General features: G+C 39.0%; 1 protein-coding gene across 12 annotated transcripts in view; it reads left to right on the top strand.

Annotated features, from left to right (window-relative positions):
• Nucleotides 1–17091, top strand: part of SMG1 (SMG1 nonsense mediated mRNA decay associated PI3K related kinase) — a 115356-nt gene that overhangs the window by 31873 nt on the left and 66392 nt on the right. For 10 of the 12 annotated variants that reach the window (XM_054668279.2, XM_024349781.3, XM_024349778.3 and 7 more), the window contains 8 exons: nucleotides 2209–2345; nucleotides 3636–3694; nucleotides 4967–5180; nucleotides 8863–8988; nucleotides 9367–9439; nucleotides 10356–10453; nucleotides 12180–12353; nucleotides 14795–15019. In XM_054668279.2, the coding sequence (XP_054524254.1) occupies nucleotides 2209–2345; nucleotides 3636–3694; nucleotides 4967–5180; nucleotides 8863–8988; nucleotides 9367–9439; nucleotides 10356–10453; nucleotides 12180–12353; nucleotides 14795–15019 (1106 nt within the window). The remainder of the gene's footprint in view (nucleotides 1–2208; nucleotides 2346–3635; nucleotides 3695–4966; nucleotides 5181–8862; nucleotides 8989–9366; nucleotides 9440–10355; nucleotides 10454–12179; nucleotides 12354–14794; nucleotides 15020–17091) is intronic. The other 2 variants (XM_054668277.2, XM_063797685.1) reach the window with 1 other exon arrangement.

Below are 17091 nucleotides of genomic sequence, written 5' to 3'. Positions count from 1 at the left end.
CAAGTGGAATGAATTCAAAGGCTATGCTGTTTGTTAAAATAGAGTATTTGAAGCCTGAGACTTATGATATTATAGAAGCTAAACAGCGACTCTAAAGTAGTTCAGTAAACAATGCCTCTTCTTCAAAGGCTCAGGGTCATGTAGTTTGCTAGTGACAGAATTGTAAGTAGAGCCTAATTTCCCAGCTGGTAACTTGATGACATTTTTGGTATCTGTCCTTATTGAAATACTCTATGGGCTGGGGATTTGTAAAAATCCTATTCTTTTCTCAGACATTGTAGTTTCTTTTTTTTTTTTTAACTTTTAAGTTCAGGATACAAGTGCAGATTTGTTACATTGGTAAACTTGTGTCATGAGAGTTTGTAGTATAGATTATTTTATCACCCAGGTATTAAGCCTGGTACCCATTGGTTGTTTCTCTTGATCCTCTCCCTCCTCCCACCCCCTACCCTCCAAAAGGATCCAGTGTGTGTTGTTCCCCTTGTATTTATTTATTTATTTATTTATGAGATGGAGTATCTCCCTGTCACCCAGGCTGGAGTGCAGTGGCGCGATCTCAGCTCATTGCAGCCTCCACCTCCCAGATTAAAGTGATTCTCCTGCCTCAGCCTCCCGAGTAGCTGGGATTACAGGAGCGCACCACCAGGCCCGGCTAATTTTTTGTATCTTCAGTAGAGACGAAGTTCCACCATGTTGGCCAGGCAGGTCTTAAACTCCTGACCTCGTGATCTGCCCTCCTCGGCCTCCCAAAGTGCTGGGATTACAGGTGTGAGCCACCATGCCCAGCCTTCTGGTTTCTTTTATTATCAATTTTTTCTCATACCTTAGAAATGAAACTGTCAGACCCTTTGTGATTTGTTGCTTACATATGTATTGGCTAATTATGGTAAATAGCACAGTTGAAAATGTTTTGCAAAAATTGAGGGTTTTTTTGTTTTGTTTTTTGAGACAGTCTCGCTCTGTCACCCAGGCTGGAATGCACTAGTGTGATTTCACTGCAACCTTCGCTTCCCAGGCTAAAGCGATCCTCCCACCTCAGCCTCCTGAGTAGCTGGGATTACAGGCATGTGCCACTATGCCCAGCTAATTTTTGTAGTTTTCGTAGAGATGGGGTTTTACCATGTTGCCCAGGCTGGTCTGGAACTCCTGGGCTCAAGTGATCTGCCTGCCTTGGCCTTCCAAAGTGCTGGGTAATTACAGGCAAGAGCCACCTCGCCCAGCAAAAATCTAGTTTTTAAAGGCATCTTTATTATACTCATAGTATTCACTATTGTTTGCTTGTTCTTGTGGTTAAAAAATAAGGGGAGAAAAGTTGTGGTTTGCTACCTTTCTAGTGGAGGCATACCTTGCATGTGGTAGATGATAATTAGACATTTGTTGAACTAAATGTGTGAAAACTTCATCCCAGGGAAATGATGATAATGTGAATAAGAGGCTTTCCTCCAGTGGGATACCTAGATGATTAGTAGAAGCCTATATCCTGTTTTTACTCGATTGAGACTTTATCCGTACCCCTTGGAAGTTGTTTAATTTACCTACACCCAGGCTCTTTACCTGCATGTTGAAAACAGTTTGGAATGGACACAAAGAAAGTTGTTACTAAGGCCTTTCTTTTTTCTCTCCCAGCCAGTCCTCTGGATTGAGGTGTTCGGTTGGCCTAGGGTTATTCATTTCTCGTTTCCTTCAGCAAATATTTTTTTGAGGGTCTGTTATGTGCCAGGTACTCTGCCGGGATCTGGAATATAGAGATGAACAAAAGAGTAATAGGAACTATATTCCCTGAGCTTTTATTGACCAGTGGACTGTGACTTTTGATGTAATTTTATTTTTGAGAGAGGGTCTTGCTCTGTCACCCAGGCTGGAGTGCAATGGGGTGATCTCGGCTCACTGCAACCTCCACCTCACGGGCTCCAGTGATTCTCCTGCCTCAGCCTCCCGAGTAGCTGGGACTACAGGTGCACACCACCTTGGCTGGCTAGTTTATGTAATTTTTTGTATGTCTGTGGAGACAGGGTTTCACCATGTTGCCCAGGCTGGTCTCAAACTCCTGAACTCAGGTGATCTACCCGCCTTCCAAAGTACTGGGATTACAGGCATGAGCCACCATAATAATTTAATTATTATTTAAATAATTTTTAATTTGAAAAATTTAAAAATATCTTTGCTTATTTATACTCAATGGACAACAAAATGTTTATATATTCACAGAGAGATCGATGTCTTATTCTGATGAGTCTCGACTGTCGAATCTTCTTCGGAGGATCACCCGGGAAGACGACAGAGACCGAAGATTGGCTACTGTAAAGCAGTTGAAAGAATTTATTCAGCAACCAGAAAATAAGCTGGTAAGTATAGTATGTTTGGAAATATGAGGATTTTTGTGTTTCCATAATAAACTAGGTAATGCTACCTTGAGTAGTTTAAGAATGGGGAAAGTCTGTATTATGATGATCGAGAACTTAATGCTCTCTAATATGTAATTTCTTTTTCTTCTTAAAGACAAGATCTTGCTCTGTCGCCCAGGCTGGAGTGCAGTGGCACAATCATAGCTCACTGCAGTCTCAAACTCCTGGATTCAAGCTATCCTCCCGCTGTGGCCTCCTGAGTAGCTGGGACTTCAGGCATGTGCCACTACACCTGGCTGAGGTGGAAGAATCACTTGAGCCCAGGAATTCAGGGTTGCAGTGAGATATGATCACACCTCTGCATGTCAACCTGGGCGACAGAGGGAGTCCTTGTCTCTTAAAACAACAACAGAAATGTAACAAAGTATAGGAAGGGTTAAATTTTTTTCTTCGCTTTCTTTACACCAATTAAGAACTTGATATGGGCCAGGTGTGGTGGCTCATGCCTGTAATCCCAGCATTTTGGGAGGCCAAGGCGGGCGGATCACCTGAGTTCAGGAGTTCGATACCAGCCTGCCCAACATAGTGAAGCCCCATCTCTACTAAAAATACAAAGTTAGCTGGGCGTGGTGGCACATGCCCATAATTCCAGCTACATGGGAGGCTGAGCAGGAGAATCGCTTGAACCCAGGAGACGGAGGTTGCAGTTAGCTGAGATCATGCCATTGCACTCCAGCCTGGGCAAAAAGAGTGAAACTCCATCTTGGAAAAAAAAAAAAACAGAACTTGATAATGAGCAGGAGAAAATTAATGAAAATGGTCTAGTGAGGCAGATGACACTTGGATCAAAGCAAGTTTCTCCTCCTTCCAAATTTTATTATGAGAAGTTTCAAATATATAGCAAGTTGAAAGAATTTGACATTGAATCTGTTAAACCCATCATCTAATTTTTGTCATTAACATTTTACCCTAAATACTGCCTTGTCACATATCTCTCCATCTATCCCTCCATCCATCAGTTTTTCAAATGGATTTCAAAGTAAATAAAACAAGCTTTTTGAGTTTATTTTTTTGTTGATGATCACAGCTCTATGTTTCCAGTGGGTGAATTTCTTTCATAGTCTGAAAGGAAACATGACATTCCTGATACATGCTCATTGGGGACTGGGAATAATAAAGTAAAGTACTGTTGAATTAGAATTTGGAGGAGAAGACAAGTAAAAAAGTACACAATGCTATTCTTAAAAGTATAGGAATTTGAAGTTTTTATAAATGTGTTTTCTTTTAAAGGTACTAGTTAAACAATTGGATAATATCTTGGCTGCTGTACATGACGTGCTTAATGAAAGGTAAGTAACTAATAATGGTTCAGTTTAAATGACTTTAAAATATATTTTTAGAAATTACTTAACAATAGACAAGAAGATAAACCCACTGGCTTTGTTTATGAACATCTGTTGACATTTCAGTGGGTCTTGTCATTTTTATCTGCATTAATTATGTGTTAATTACGGTTGAATACAAATGGAATCCACTTGAAAAGAATATTTATTTTTTGAGCCGGAGTCTCACCCTGTCGCCCAGGCTGGAGTGCAGTGGTGCGATCTCAGCTCACTGCAACCTCCACCTCCCGGGTTCAAGTGATTCTCCTGCCTCAGCCTCCCAAGTAGCTGGGACTACAGGTGTGCACCACCACTGCCAGCTAATTTTTGTATTTTTAGTAGAGACAAGGCGGAGCTTGCAGTTTCAACATGTTGGCCAGGCTGGTCTCAAACTCCTGACCTCAGGTGATCCACCCACCTTAGCCTCCCAAAGTGTTGGGATTACAGACATAAGCCACCGTGCCTGGCTGGAATATTTTATTTTTTTAATTTGCTAGTCTCACTGGATAACCGAGTCTTGACTTATGGAATGGCATAAACTCTTGATGCAGGCATGAATGAATAAAATTAGTTTTTGTAAACTAGAGAATTTGAAACTGCTTGGAGAATAGAGGTTAAAAAGGAGTTTCCTTCTTTGGGTAAGAGTGGATCCAAACCATATGTTCTCTGGCTACTAGAGTCTCCAGAGGTGTGTGGTCATTTCTTGTTATGGTGATTCCCAAAGATTTGCAATGTTGGCAAGTACCCAAAATTTATCTCAGCTGGTCATAAACCTTAGTGCCTTTTGATGGTTTTGTTTTATAGAGTTACTCATTACTGTTATCCTTTCAAGTTTCTGTATTTAACTATTACCATTTTTTATTTTATAGTCATTACATATTGGATATTATGTAGAATGTAGTTATGTATAGTGTGTTTTATCTAATTATTTGTTGCTGCCCTTTTCTGAGAGTTATTTAATACAGTTTGAGATGGAATTTAGCATTTTTGGGCCTTCCCTCACTGTTTGTAAATAATTGATTTTGTAAAAAGAAAGTAATATCAGACAGATACTTGAGGGCAATGCAGGCTAGACAGACTGTAGTATTTAGAGTGGAGAAAATTTCAACCTTTTATGTAGTTTGAATAGAAATTTAAAAAACCACTTAAGACATTCTTTTGTAAGATGTATTACTCGTGTCATCATAGAAAACTTAAGCCTTTTGTGTGTGTTTTTTGTTTGCATTAAAATAAACACAGTAGCAAATTGCTACAGGAGTTGAGACAGGAGGGAGCTGGCTGTCTCGGCCTTCTTTGTGCTTCTCTGAGCTATGAGGCTGAGAAGATCTTCAAGTGGATTTTTAGCAAATTTAGCTCATCTGCAAAAGATGAAGTTAAACTCCTCTACTTATGTGCCACCTACAAAGCACTAGAGACTGTAGGAGAAAAGAAAGCCTTTTCATCTGTAATGCAGGTAAGAATGAAGGGGGAAAAATGCATGATGTACTTGGGAAGAAAATTGTCCTTTAACACATGTCCTTGGAGGGGAGCTTGAAGAAGGGAAACATAGAATAGGGGTTATCTACTGATAGGAAATATGTTTTAAAAATTCCTCTTTCTCAGTTTGAGTAAAGGATACACTGTTCAAGGATCAGTGCTACATACATATATGCATATATGTGGAGAGAGAGGGAGAGATTTCTTCTAAGAAATTGGCTTACACGCCGGGTGTGGTGGCTCACGCCTGTAATCCCAGCACTTTGGGAGGCCGAGGCAGTCGGATCATGAGGTCAGGAGATCGAGACCATCCTGGCTAACATAGTGAAACCCCATATCTACTAAAAATACAAAAAAATTAGCCGGGCGTGGTGGTGGGCACCTGTAGTCTCAGCTAATTGGGAGACTGAGGCAGGAGAATGCCGTGAACCTGGGAGGCGGAGCTTGCAGTGAGTCGAGATCGCGCCACTGCACTCCAGCCTGGGCAACAGAGTGAGACTCTGTCTCAAAAAAAAAAAAAAAAAAAGATACACGTTGAAGTTAGATTTGAAATAAGTTAGTTTTAAGATTTTTTTCCTCAGCCAAGCGTGGTGGCCTATATGCCTGTAATCCCAGCACTTTGGGAGGCCGAGGTGGGAACATCATGAGGTCAAGAGATCGAAACCATCCCGGCCAACATGTTGAAACCCCGTCTCTACTAACAATACAAAAATTAGCCAGGCATGGTGGCACGTGCCTGTAGTCCCAGCTACTCAGGAGGCTGAAGCAGGAGAATCGCTTGAACCCGGGAGGCTGCGGTTGCAGTGAGCCGAGATCACACCATTGCCTGGGCAACAGAGCCAGACTCTGTCTCAAAAAAAAAAAAAGGATTTTTTTCCTCTTTGGTTTTTAGAAATGTTTTTTTGGGATTGCTTAGGACCAGAATGATTTGCAAATTTGAAAATAAGAACTCCATTAGGAATGCTGGGTAGAAGAGTGCTTCACATTTGTAGAGGGAGACAAGAACTAAATATCACAACTTCTTTCTGAGCCTTTTGGTTTGCTAACGTGCCCCAAATTCTTTTTCCAAATGGTATAAGATAATTATGTGTAAATGAATACCAGCTCTACTTAGTTTTATTTCACATTTGTGTATCTGAATATATTAAAACATCATTCCTTTTTTTTTTTTTTTTTTTTTTTTTTTTGATGGAGAGTCTTGCTCTGTTGTCCAGCCTGGAGTGCAGTGGCATGATCTCGGCTCACTGCAACTTCTGCCTCCCAGGTTCAAGCGATTCTCCTGCCTCAGCCTCCCAAGTAGCTGGTATTACAGGAGTGTGCCACTAGCCTGGCTAAGTTTTGTAGTTTTGATAGAGATGGGGTTTCGTTGTGCTGGCCATGCTGGTCTTGAACTCCTGACCTCAAGTGATCCTCCTGCCTCGGCCTCCCAAAGTATTGGGATTACTGTCATGAGCCACCACACCTGGCCTAAAAGATCATTGATTTAGTTTTGAGTAAGATTTTAGGTGATTAAATTATAGTATTGATGTGTTTGGAATATCTGATATTAGGGTTTTTTGTTTTTTTTTTTTTTTTTACTGTTTTTGATATGCTTTATTTTGGGTATGTAGTTTAAAAAATATAAAGGAAATATAAGGAATGTTCTTTTTTTTTTTTAAATAAAAAGTGTATTTTTAACTGGGCATGGTGGCTCACTCCTGTAACCCCAGCACTGTGGGAGGCTGAGGCTGGTGAATCGCCTGAGTCCAGGAGTTTGAGACCAGCCTGGGCAACATGGTGAAACCCTGTTTCTATGAAAAAAAAAAAAAGGAAAAAAAATAAGTCAGGCGTGGTGGCATGCACCTGTAGTCCCAGCTACTTGGAGGCTGAGGCAGGAGGATTGCTTGTGCCTGGGAGGTTGAAGCTACAGTGAGCTATGGTCAAGCTACTGCACTCCATTATAGGCAACCCTATCTCAAAAAAACAAAACAAAACATTTTTCCCCTTGATTATAGAGGTTTGAGAAAAATTTGAGGGAAGATTCAGAAAATTACCTGTAACTAAACAGAATGCCACCACCTCGGGCTTATTCTGCATGCACAATTATGAACATTTTCCCAGCTCTTGTGAAAATTCTCACATTCATAGAAAGATAGATGCACCAGTAAAATAAATACCTGTAAATATGATAATAATTTCATAATATATGCTTCACCTAGATTTACCAGTTACTAATATTTTGCCACAGTTTTATTTTCTCACACACTTTTGTTGAGCATCTGAAAACCATACACATGATGACAGTTCACCCCATAATGTTTTAGTATGCATCTCCCAAGAATAAGGTTTTTCTTCTGTATAACAGGAATATTGTAATCATACCTAAGTAAATGAATTTTATTACATATGTGTTCTATATTCAAATTTCTGTAATTACCCCTAAGATGTCTTTTAAATGATTTTTAGCATTGATAGTCTGTGCCTGTGTAGATTATAACATTGGCTATTGCAAAATAATGGTTTTCTTTTTCTCTCTTTTTTTTTGAGACATAATCTTGCTCTATTGTCCAAGCTGGAGGGCAGTGGCACGATCTCGGCTCACTGCAACCTCCGCCTCCCAGGTTCAAGCAGTTTTCTTGCTTCAGCCTCCTGAGTAGCTGGGATTACAGGCATGTGCCACTGTGCTCTGCTAATTTTTATATTTTTAGTAGAGACGGAGTTCATCATGCTGGCCAGGCTGGTCTTGAACTCCTGACCTCAAGTGATCCACCTGCCTCGTCCTCCCAAAGTGCTGGGGTTACAGGTGTGAACCACTGCACCCAGCCTAAAATGATGGTTTTCTGATTCTAGCATTTCTTTTATAAGATTGCTATGTAAAGCAGAGCTTTTCCTTTTTTAGGGAAAAATGTTTTCTAACAGCTGCAAAATAAATATTCTTTCAATGGAATGACAAATAATTATTTATTATTTTATTTTTGCCCTATATTTATTTTAAAAATTTATGTATAATGGTAACCTGAGGCTGCATGTTATTTATGTGTGGTCCCATACTGATCTTCTTTAATTTTAATATGAAGCAAGTAGTAATATACTAAAGCATAAATTATATAAAATTTGCTTTATATTTTGGATTGCAAAGTAATTGTTGTACTTTATAGAAAAGTTTCCCAAATCCATTTTACTTTTTTGTATTTGAAATTTAATCACAGGTAGAATCTTAAAGAGAGCATTTAGGGATATTGTAAACAGATGTTATTAAGGACTAATGTTAACTGATGTCAAAGGACTAATATTAACAAACATTGAAGAAGAGAAAACAGTATTTGTTTTTAGCTTAACATCTTAGTGGAGTGAAATATTTTCAATTTATTTTATTTATTTATTAATTTTTCTTTTTTTGATATGGAGTCTGGCTGTATTGTCCAGGCTGGAGTGCAGCGGTGCAATCTCAGCTCACTGCAACCTCTGCCTCCTGGGTTCAAGCGATTCTTGTGTCTGAGCCTCCCGGGTAGTTGGGATTTACAAGTCAATTTTTTTTTTTTAACTAAAACTACAGAATCTATTTTTCTTGGTCTCATATTCAGTTTTTTATGTAGTCACTTAGTAAGTAATGAACCTAATTTGCTTGTTTTGTCCCTATTTTGTTGAATGTTCACGGTTTGTAACTTTTTATTTTTAAGCTTGTAATGACCAGCCTGCAGTCTATTCTTGAAAATGTGGATACACCGGAATTGCTTTGTAAATGTGTTAAGTGCATTCTTTTGGTGGCTCGATGTTACCCTCATATTTTCAGCACTAATTTTAGGGTGAGTTCCTCATTCCGCTTTTCAGATCATGGGGTGAGGGGGATGGTTGTGTGTGTGAGGATCTGAGGAAACAGATGGAAAACAATGCCTCTGCTCCTTTGAATATAATCAGTGATATTTGAGGTTCCAGGGTTAAATACCGCATTTTTCTTTCTGACATTCATACCTTAAAATATTTGAAGAAAATAAACTATTTCATTGTTGTCAGAAATGTAGTTCTTTTATTTTCCTGCCCCTCTCCCCTTTCTAAGTTTCTAGAATGTCAAGTAGGTAGAACATAGATGCTCCTTTTAGGATCTTTTGCTGTGAAATGGTCCACAGGTGAATGGCAGTAATATCTTAAAATGATTGGTCCCCTCTCTCTTTGTTTCCATCAAGGATACAGTTGATATATTAGTTGGATGGCATATAGATCATACTCAGAAACCTTCGCTCACGCAGCAGGTATCTGGTAAGTCTTGCAGCCTATACCAGTTATTTAAATACTGTCGGGGAGGAGCAGTGGTCCCCCAGTGACCACCTATCAATACCATTTCTTTAATAATGCAAGAAAACTAATTCAGAGAAATGTTTTATTGTAAATGAACATTACTTGTTAGCTAAATATATATTTTCAGAGGAAATTACTAGTAGGTGGGTAGAGTAAGTACAGACAGGACTTACCCAAGTTATTTGTAGTTTGTACTGGTAGGAAAGTATATGGTAAGAATATATTGTAGTGGCAATACCCTGAAGTGGACAATGGAAGATCCAAGTTATTTGTAACAGTTTATTGTTTTTCTGGTAATTTTTTTAAAAAAGGAAATACAGGGTTAATTTGGAGAATTGTCATAAATGAGAAATGGTTTTGTTTCTCATTTTTTTGGAGTTAAGTGAATAACGTGGCTCATTTGCACATTTCAGCTTGTTTCAAGTGTCATAGTTTCTCGTAACTTACTTGGTGTAATAAACTTTTGAAAAAGGATATTCAGGTGATAGTGGTCTGTTTCATTTTCACTGAGGAGATGAGTATACACCTTTAATGGTTAGATGTGGCCCTGGGATTAGCTGGGCCAGTGGTAGATTGTGGCATTTTAGTCTTAAGTCATGTGTAGTGACAATATAGATATGAAATTTACTGAAAAAGTAAGGAAATAACATTTACCTGTTAATTTCTGCAGAAATTAAAGAGGTATTAATTAAAGAGGTATTGGTTAATCGTGATCAGCATGTTTAACAGTCTTAATTTTATGATATAGGACATGTTTTAGGGTATGCTGCTTGAAAACCAGATACCTCTTAAAACAAGCCTCTTATTTTTTTTTAATTTGGATTTTTTGGTGTTTTTTTCCCCCCTACCCTTTCACAATTTCTTATACGATTCCAAGGGTGGTTGCAGAGTTTGGAGCCATTTTGGGTAGCTGATCTTGCATTTTCTACTACTCTTCTTGGTCAGTTTCTAGAAGACATGGAAGCATATGCTGAGGTGAGTATATAGAAAGCTGTTTCTTAAAATTTTGGTTAAGAAAAAATCTTAAATTATGCTAGATTTATTTTAAAATGGCTCAGACCTCCTGACATTTAAGCAGAAATTACAAGCCCGTTGCAATATTTTAAACATTTTTTTTTTTTTTTTGAGATGGAGTCTCGCTCTGTCACCCAGGCTGGAGTGCAATGGCACGATCTCGGCTCACTGCAACCTCCACCTCCTGGGTTCAAATGATTCTCCTGCCTCAGCCTCCCAAGTAGCTGGAATTACAGGTGCCCGCCACCATGCCCAGCTAATTTTTGTATTTTTAGTAGAGACAGGGTTTCACCATGTTGGCCAGGCTGGTCTCAAACTCCTGACCTCAGGTGATCCACCCTCGTCGGCCTCCCAAAGTGCTGGGATTATAGGCGTGAGCCCCCGTGCCCAGTCAATATTTTAAACATTTATTTCAGATGTGTTTAAGTTACCAGGAGAATTACTGAAGAGACTAAAAGAAACGTTGCAAGCTTCGTATTTCGCAAAGCTTTACATACTCTTGGTGGCTGGTATTTTTCTAAAGACATTTTTTGTTATTTATTTTTATTTTTTGTTCCTGGTCTTCAGAGTCTTAAAGCAAATTGATGTTGTGTTATAAAAAAACACAAAACACCAAAAGCCCCTAAAGATTTTCCTCTTACATATGTACAGGAGATCTTGAATCGTACTTTGGAGGACAAGCCTTGGCTTCAGCCAGCTTTTGTGGCTGTACGAATATAGCATAGGAGCTTTAAGAGTGCTGCTGAAGCCTCTGTTACTGGTACTTGGCTTTTCTGGCCCCACTGTCGTGGCTTAACTCTGTGCCATCGCTTATCTGAATCTCTTTGTGTTTCTCCCCTATTCAGATCAACCAATCAAGGCTCCCATAAAGATTTTAGCCTCATTTTGTTTTTTTCATCTTTGCTGCTTGTAGTCGACAGGAATTCAGTACCATTAGCTGTACTGATTTATTTACTCTTTCCTAGAAAAGCAAGGAAATGTTTCGCTTCTGTGTTGTTTTTTCTTTGCCCCCACACCTAGAACGTCTTTTTTTCACAGCCCACGTTTAAAGCTGATTTACCTCTCATAAGCCACACATTCTAGTTTGTAGAGATGCTTCCCCTTGTTATCCTTAAGATCTCATTCTCTTCTGTTATTTTGCTGCTTAATTTTAGGTAGATGCATACATTGGTTCTAGTATCCCAGTTTTTGCGAATCTTGTCCTTTGCATATATCGTACTTCCTCAGTTACACATCTGTAGACCAGGTCTTATAACCTCCCTTTGCTCTTCATGTGGATGCTCTTGGTTTGGAGGACTTACTGTTGAGTTGAGTGGCTCAAAGAATACCTAGAATGAGATTTTTAGCCAAAAACTAATTCAGGAGTGGCAAAAGCTTCCGTCTTCATTTATACCTACATATAACTAGAGCATATGTGCTAGAATTTATTTTTCCCCAACAGCTTTCTGAGTTGATTTAAGAGATTATTTCTTTAATTTGTTGTCTGTTGGGTTTAATGTTGGCTTTTTGAAATAATTAGGTAAAACCCATTTTTATATTTAGAGTCATGAATATTCTCATGGGCCACAGTTCTCTTTCTAAAAGCCTAAAAATCTATTCTAAAATGAATTGATTGAAATATTTTAGAGTTTTTTTTTTATTTAAAACAATGTACTACTTATTAAGAATGCTGTGAATTCACATCTAGGACCTCAGCCATGTGGCCTCTGGGGAATCAGTGGATGAAGATGTCCCTCCTCCATCAGTGTCATTACCAAAGCTGGCTGCGCTTCTCCGGGTATTTAGTACTGTGGTGAGGAGCATTGGGGAACGCTTCAGCCCAATTCGGGGTCCTCCAATTACTGAGGCATATGTAACAGATGTAAGTGCTTTTGGGCATTTCAAGTGTCATTCAAAAATAAAATTTTTACACTGTAAATGCTTCTCTTTACCAGGTGAACTGTTATTAATCCTTCATTTGTTTAGCATGTATGTATGTATGTATATATGTATATATTGTCTGACTGTTTTCTTGAATAACTAGAAAAGTAGGGAATCCTGTTATCTCTCATCCTCCTTTCATCCAACTCCCCTACCCTCCCATGACAAAAGGCCACTCTGAATTTTTAAATCTTATTCTTTCATTTTTAAATAATATTTCTTATAATTTTACTTTTAAATTTTTGGGTTTCCTTTTAGTTTTTCAACATATTACGAATAGCACACTATAGGAGAAGCCTCAGAAAGTAATCTTCTCTGAGCATAAGATGGAACTCATATGAAAACTTGTGTATCTTTATATTCTTTGATAGCCTGATATCAAAGAACATAAATTAAAAATGAGGTAGCTAGATTGCCACACTTCAGCAGCCTCAAACATTAGCTGCACTGTATGTAGCACATCCAATGAGGGTTCAGTGGAAAAGACACAAGAAATGAACCCCAGGCATTGTACTCTGCTTTGAATAAGGAGAAAGAAGCATGTGTGATACAGTCATAAAAGATTTAATCTAACTGATGAAAATTTTACTGTTAGGATAAAACTTGCTTTTAGGAGCATATACTTTTGCTGAACACGTTGCTAGATAAAATAGGATATTGATTATGTAGATATATAAAATTTTTAGTAAGTTGCGTACTTGAGCAGAAATGTCAGAACTTAAATGAAACCAGCATATTGGTATTTTAAACCAATACGGTTTCAAAATGGTTTAATATCTTTGCTTCATTTTTAATATCTAAAAGGTGGTTGTTTGAAGACTGTACAGAGTTGAAATAAAAAGCCATTAATTCAGACATAAAATAAAAGGGACATAATTTATAGGATAGGTGTATATTGATTTATGAGGATCTTTTAGGCCTTTGAGAATGGTAGAATGGTGGTTTTTTTTTTTAAATTTTATTTAATTTTATTTTTTTTTGGAGCTAGAGCCTCACTCTGTCACCCAGGCTGGAGTGTAGTAGAGCAATCATAGCTCACTGTAATCTTGAACTCTTGGGCCCATGTGAACCTCCCACCTCACTCAGCCCTACAAGCAAGTGTCACCATACCCAGCTTTTTTTTTTTTTTCTTTTTAAAGTGGGGTGGTGCCATCACGACTCAGTGCAGTCTCTATCTCTTGGGCTCAAGTGATCTTCCCACTGTAGCTCCTGCTAATTTTTTATTTTCGTAGAGATGGGGTCTCAGTGTTTCCCAGGCTGGTCTTGAACTTTTGGCTTCAAGCAGTCTTCCCACCTCAGCCTCCCAAAGTGTTGGGATTATAGACATGAGCTACTGTGCATGGCCAAGAATGCTTCCCCCTCCGCGCCCCCCCCCCCTTTTTTTTTTGGAGACATTGTCTCTGTTGCCCAGGCTGGTGTGCAGTGGCACGATCTTGGCTCACTGCAGCCTTGACCTCCCAGGCTTAAGTGATCCTCCCACCTCAGCCTCTCAAGTAGTTGGGACTACTGGTGCAAGCCACCATGCCCAACTAATTTAAAAACAAATTTGGTAGAGATGAGGTGTTGTTATGTTGACATGGCTGGTCTCAAACTCCTGGACTCAAGAGAACCTTCCAGCTAATCCTGTCAAAGTGCTAGGATGATAGATGTGAGTCACTGTGCCTAACCTCCAAGGATACTTTTAATGAAAACTATGGGTAGACTAAATAAAATCCTGTATGTATTGGTTGTTAAATATTATAGAAATATTTTTTAACATTTGCTCTGTTTTCTCCCCTATTTTATTAGAAATTTAGTACACAGTTATTGGCCATTATAGTTAAGTGGGGGATTTTGTTTGTGTGTGTATTGGAAATAATATGATTTTTGAAGGTATTATGTGGTAAGCATGAGAGTGCTTATCTTTCAAAAGAGACCATCAGTAGATAGAAACTTTAATAAGCTTAAAGTGACTTGTATGTTTAGTTTTAAAAGATTGATTCCCAAAAGCCCAAGAGCTAGCTTGTAGTATGTGTGGGCAGGCTATTCCCATGCTGTCAATACCATTACTGTCGTGGTGGTGGTGTATTTCATGATAAAGATTCTGAGCTTCCGCCATTTGGTGACATTGGGAGAAACGAAGTTGGGTATATGGGAAATAGAGGATGGCAGATTCCATTTCCTGTCATAATAGCACTTTAGGATTTTTTAGCCAAGATCATGTTTACATACTGTACTAAAGATATCATTATTATTCAACTACTGAGAACTAGAATATTAAGAGACTGCTGGCAAGGCAAGCAGTTAATTTTCAGTTGAAATTGCATTAAATAAAAAGTATTTTCTTGCTTTGTGGAAGCACATGAATTTTTTTAAAAAGCTGCTTGTTTTCCCCATTTACAGGTTCTGTACAGAGTAATGAGATGTGTGACGGCTGCAAACCAGGTGTTTTTTTCTGAGGCTGTGTTGACAGCTGCTAATGAGTGTGTTGGTGTTTTGCTCGGCAGCTTGGATCCTAGCATGACTATACATTGTGACATGGTCATTACATATGGATTAGACCAACTGGAGAATTGCCAGACTTGTGGTACCGATTATATCATCTCAGTCTTGAATTTACTCACGCTGGTATGTGAATTATTCTTTTCCTTTTTAATGTGTTGGTTTATTCAGGCCCTTAAATCGATATGTAAGAAATTAAGGGCTTTGTCTGGGCATGGTGGCTCATGCTTGTAATCCCAGCGCTTTGGGAGGCCAAAGCAGAAGGATTGCTTGCATCCAGGAATTCTGGCACAGCTTGGGCAATGTAGTGAGACCCCATCTGTACAAAAAGTCAAAAATTAGCTTGGTGTAGTGGTGTGCACCTGTAGTCCTAGCTACTCGGGAGGCTGAGGGAAGGAGGATCGATTAAGCCCAGGAACTTGAGGTTGAAGAGCGCTCTGATTGTGCCACTGCACTCAGCCAAGGTGACAAAAAAAGGCCCTGTCTCCAAAAAAGAAAAAAAAATAAGGGCTTTTTTGCTTTATTATATTTTTTTTAGAGTACATTCATTAGTCTTATAATCTATGCTTTCATTTTAGTGTCTATTTACTTTTATTTTTAATGCAATTTTTTTTTGAGACAGGGTCTCACTCTGTTGCACAGGATGAAGTGCAGTGGCATGATTTTGGCTCACTGCAGCCTTGACCTCTTGGGTTCAGGTGATCCTCCCACCTCAGCCCCCAGGTAGCTAGGACTACAGGTGTGCACCACCACACCTGGCTAATTTTTTGTATTATTTTGTAGAGATGGAGTTTTGCCATGTTGCCCAGGCTGGTCTTGAATTCTTGAGTTCAAGCAATCCACCTGCCTTGGCCTCCCAAAGTACTGGGATTATAGGCATGAGCCACTCTGCCAGGCCTCTATTTTTAGTGGTTGATAGCTAGTCTCAGTGTAGCTTTACTCGTGTTTTTTGAGGAAACATTGCTCTATGCACCAGATTCTTTCTTTTTTTCTTTTCTTTTCTTTTTTTTTTTTTTTTGTCACAGGATCTTGCTGTATTCCCCTGGTTGGAGTGCAGCGGTACAATCAGAGCTCACTGCAGCCTCAAACTCCTGGGCTCAAGTGATCCTCCCCCTCAGCCTCCCGACTATCTGGGACTACAGATGCATGCCACCATGCCTGGCTAACCTTTGTATTTTTTGGAGAGAAGGGGTCTCACTACATTGTCTAGGCTGGCCTCAAATTCTTGGTCTCAAGTAATCCTCCTGCCTTGCCCTCCCAAAGTGCTGGGATTACAGGTGTGAGCAATCATGCCTGGCCTCCTTTAATTTCTTTCTTTTTTTTTTTGTTGAGACGGAGTCTCGCTCTTTTGCCCAGGCTGGAGTGCAGTGGCACAATTGTATTTTTAGTAGAGACGGGGTTTCACCGTGTTAGCCAGGATGGTCTCGATCTCCTGACCTCGTGATCTGCCTGCCTTGGCCTCCCAAAGTGCTGAGATTACAGGCGTGAGCCACCGCGCCCGGCCGGCCTCCTTTAATTTCTTAACCATAAATATCCTCCCCCCACTTTTATTATGGACATTCTGAAGCACATAAAAATAGGGAGCATAGTATAATAAATTTGTACATATTTAACACTCAGCTTCTATAATTAGAAACAAATGGCCCATCTGGTTTCATCTAGGCCTCTTTGCTATCCTTTCATCTCCAACTGGAGTATTTTAAAGCAAATTCTAGATGACGTTCTGCTGAGCATTTCTGCCAGAATTACACCTCTTTTTACTAATGTGAAAAAATGCCCATGATAACTGTAAAATACGTGTGTCCTATTTAGGTGTCTAAACACTTGAATGTCACAGTATTAAGGCCTTAAAATATAGCTTAGATATATTTTTCTAAATTAAAAGACTTTATTTTTTAGATATACAGAAAATTGAGCAGAAAACAATGAGTTCCCATATACCTTCTTCATCCCAACAGTTTCCCCCTCATTAACATATTGTGTTAGTGTGGTACATTTATTACAAAGGAGTGAATATTGATATATTATTATTAACTAATTTTATAGTTTACTTTGTGTTATGTATTCTATGGACTTTAACATGTGTAATGACATGTTTCCCCTATTACCAGTATCATACAGGATAGTTTCACTTCCCTAAAAATCTTTTATGTTCTACCCACTCCTTCCTCCTTCCCTCTCCCCACTCCTCCCTCCCT

The sequence above is a fragment of the Pan troglodytes genome, chromosome 18 (genome assembly GCF_028858775.2).
Source record: "Pan troglodytes isolate AG18354 chromosome 18, NHGRI_mPanTro3-v2.0_pri, whole genome shotgun sequence".
In the NCBI taxonomy this organism is placed as follows: domain Eukaryota; kingdom Metazoa; phylum Chordata; class Mammalia; order Primates; family Hominidae; genus Pan; species Pan troglodytes.
The sequence above is the reverse complement of the archived record's forward strand: the minus strand, read 5'-3'. Positions and strand labels throughout refer to the sequence as shown.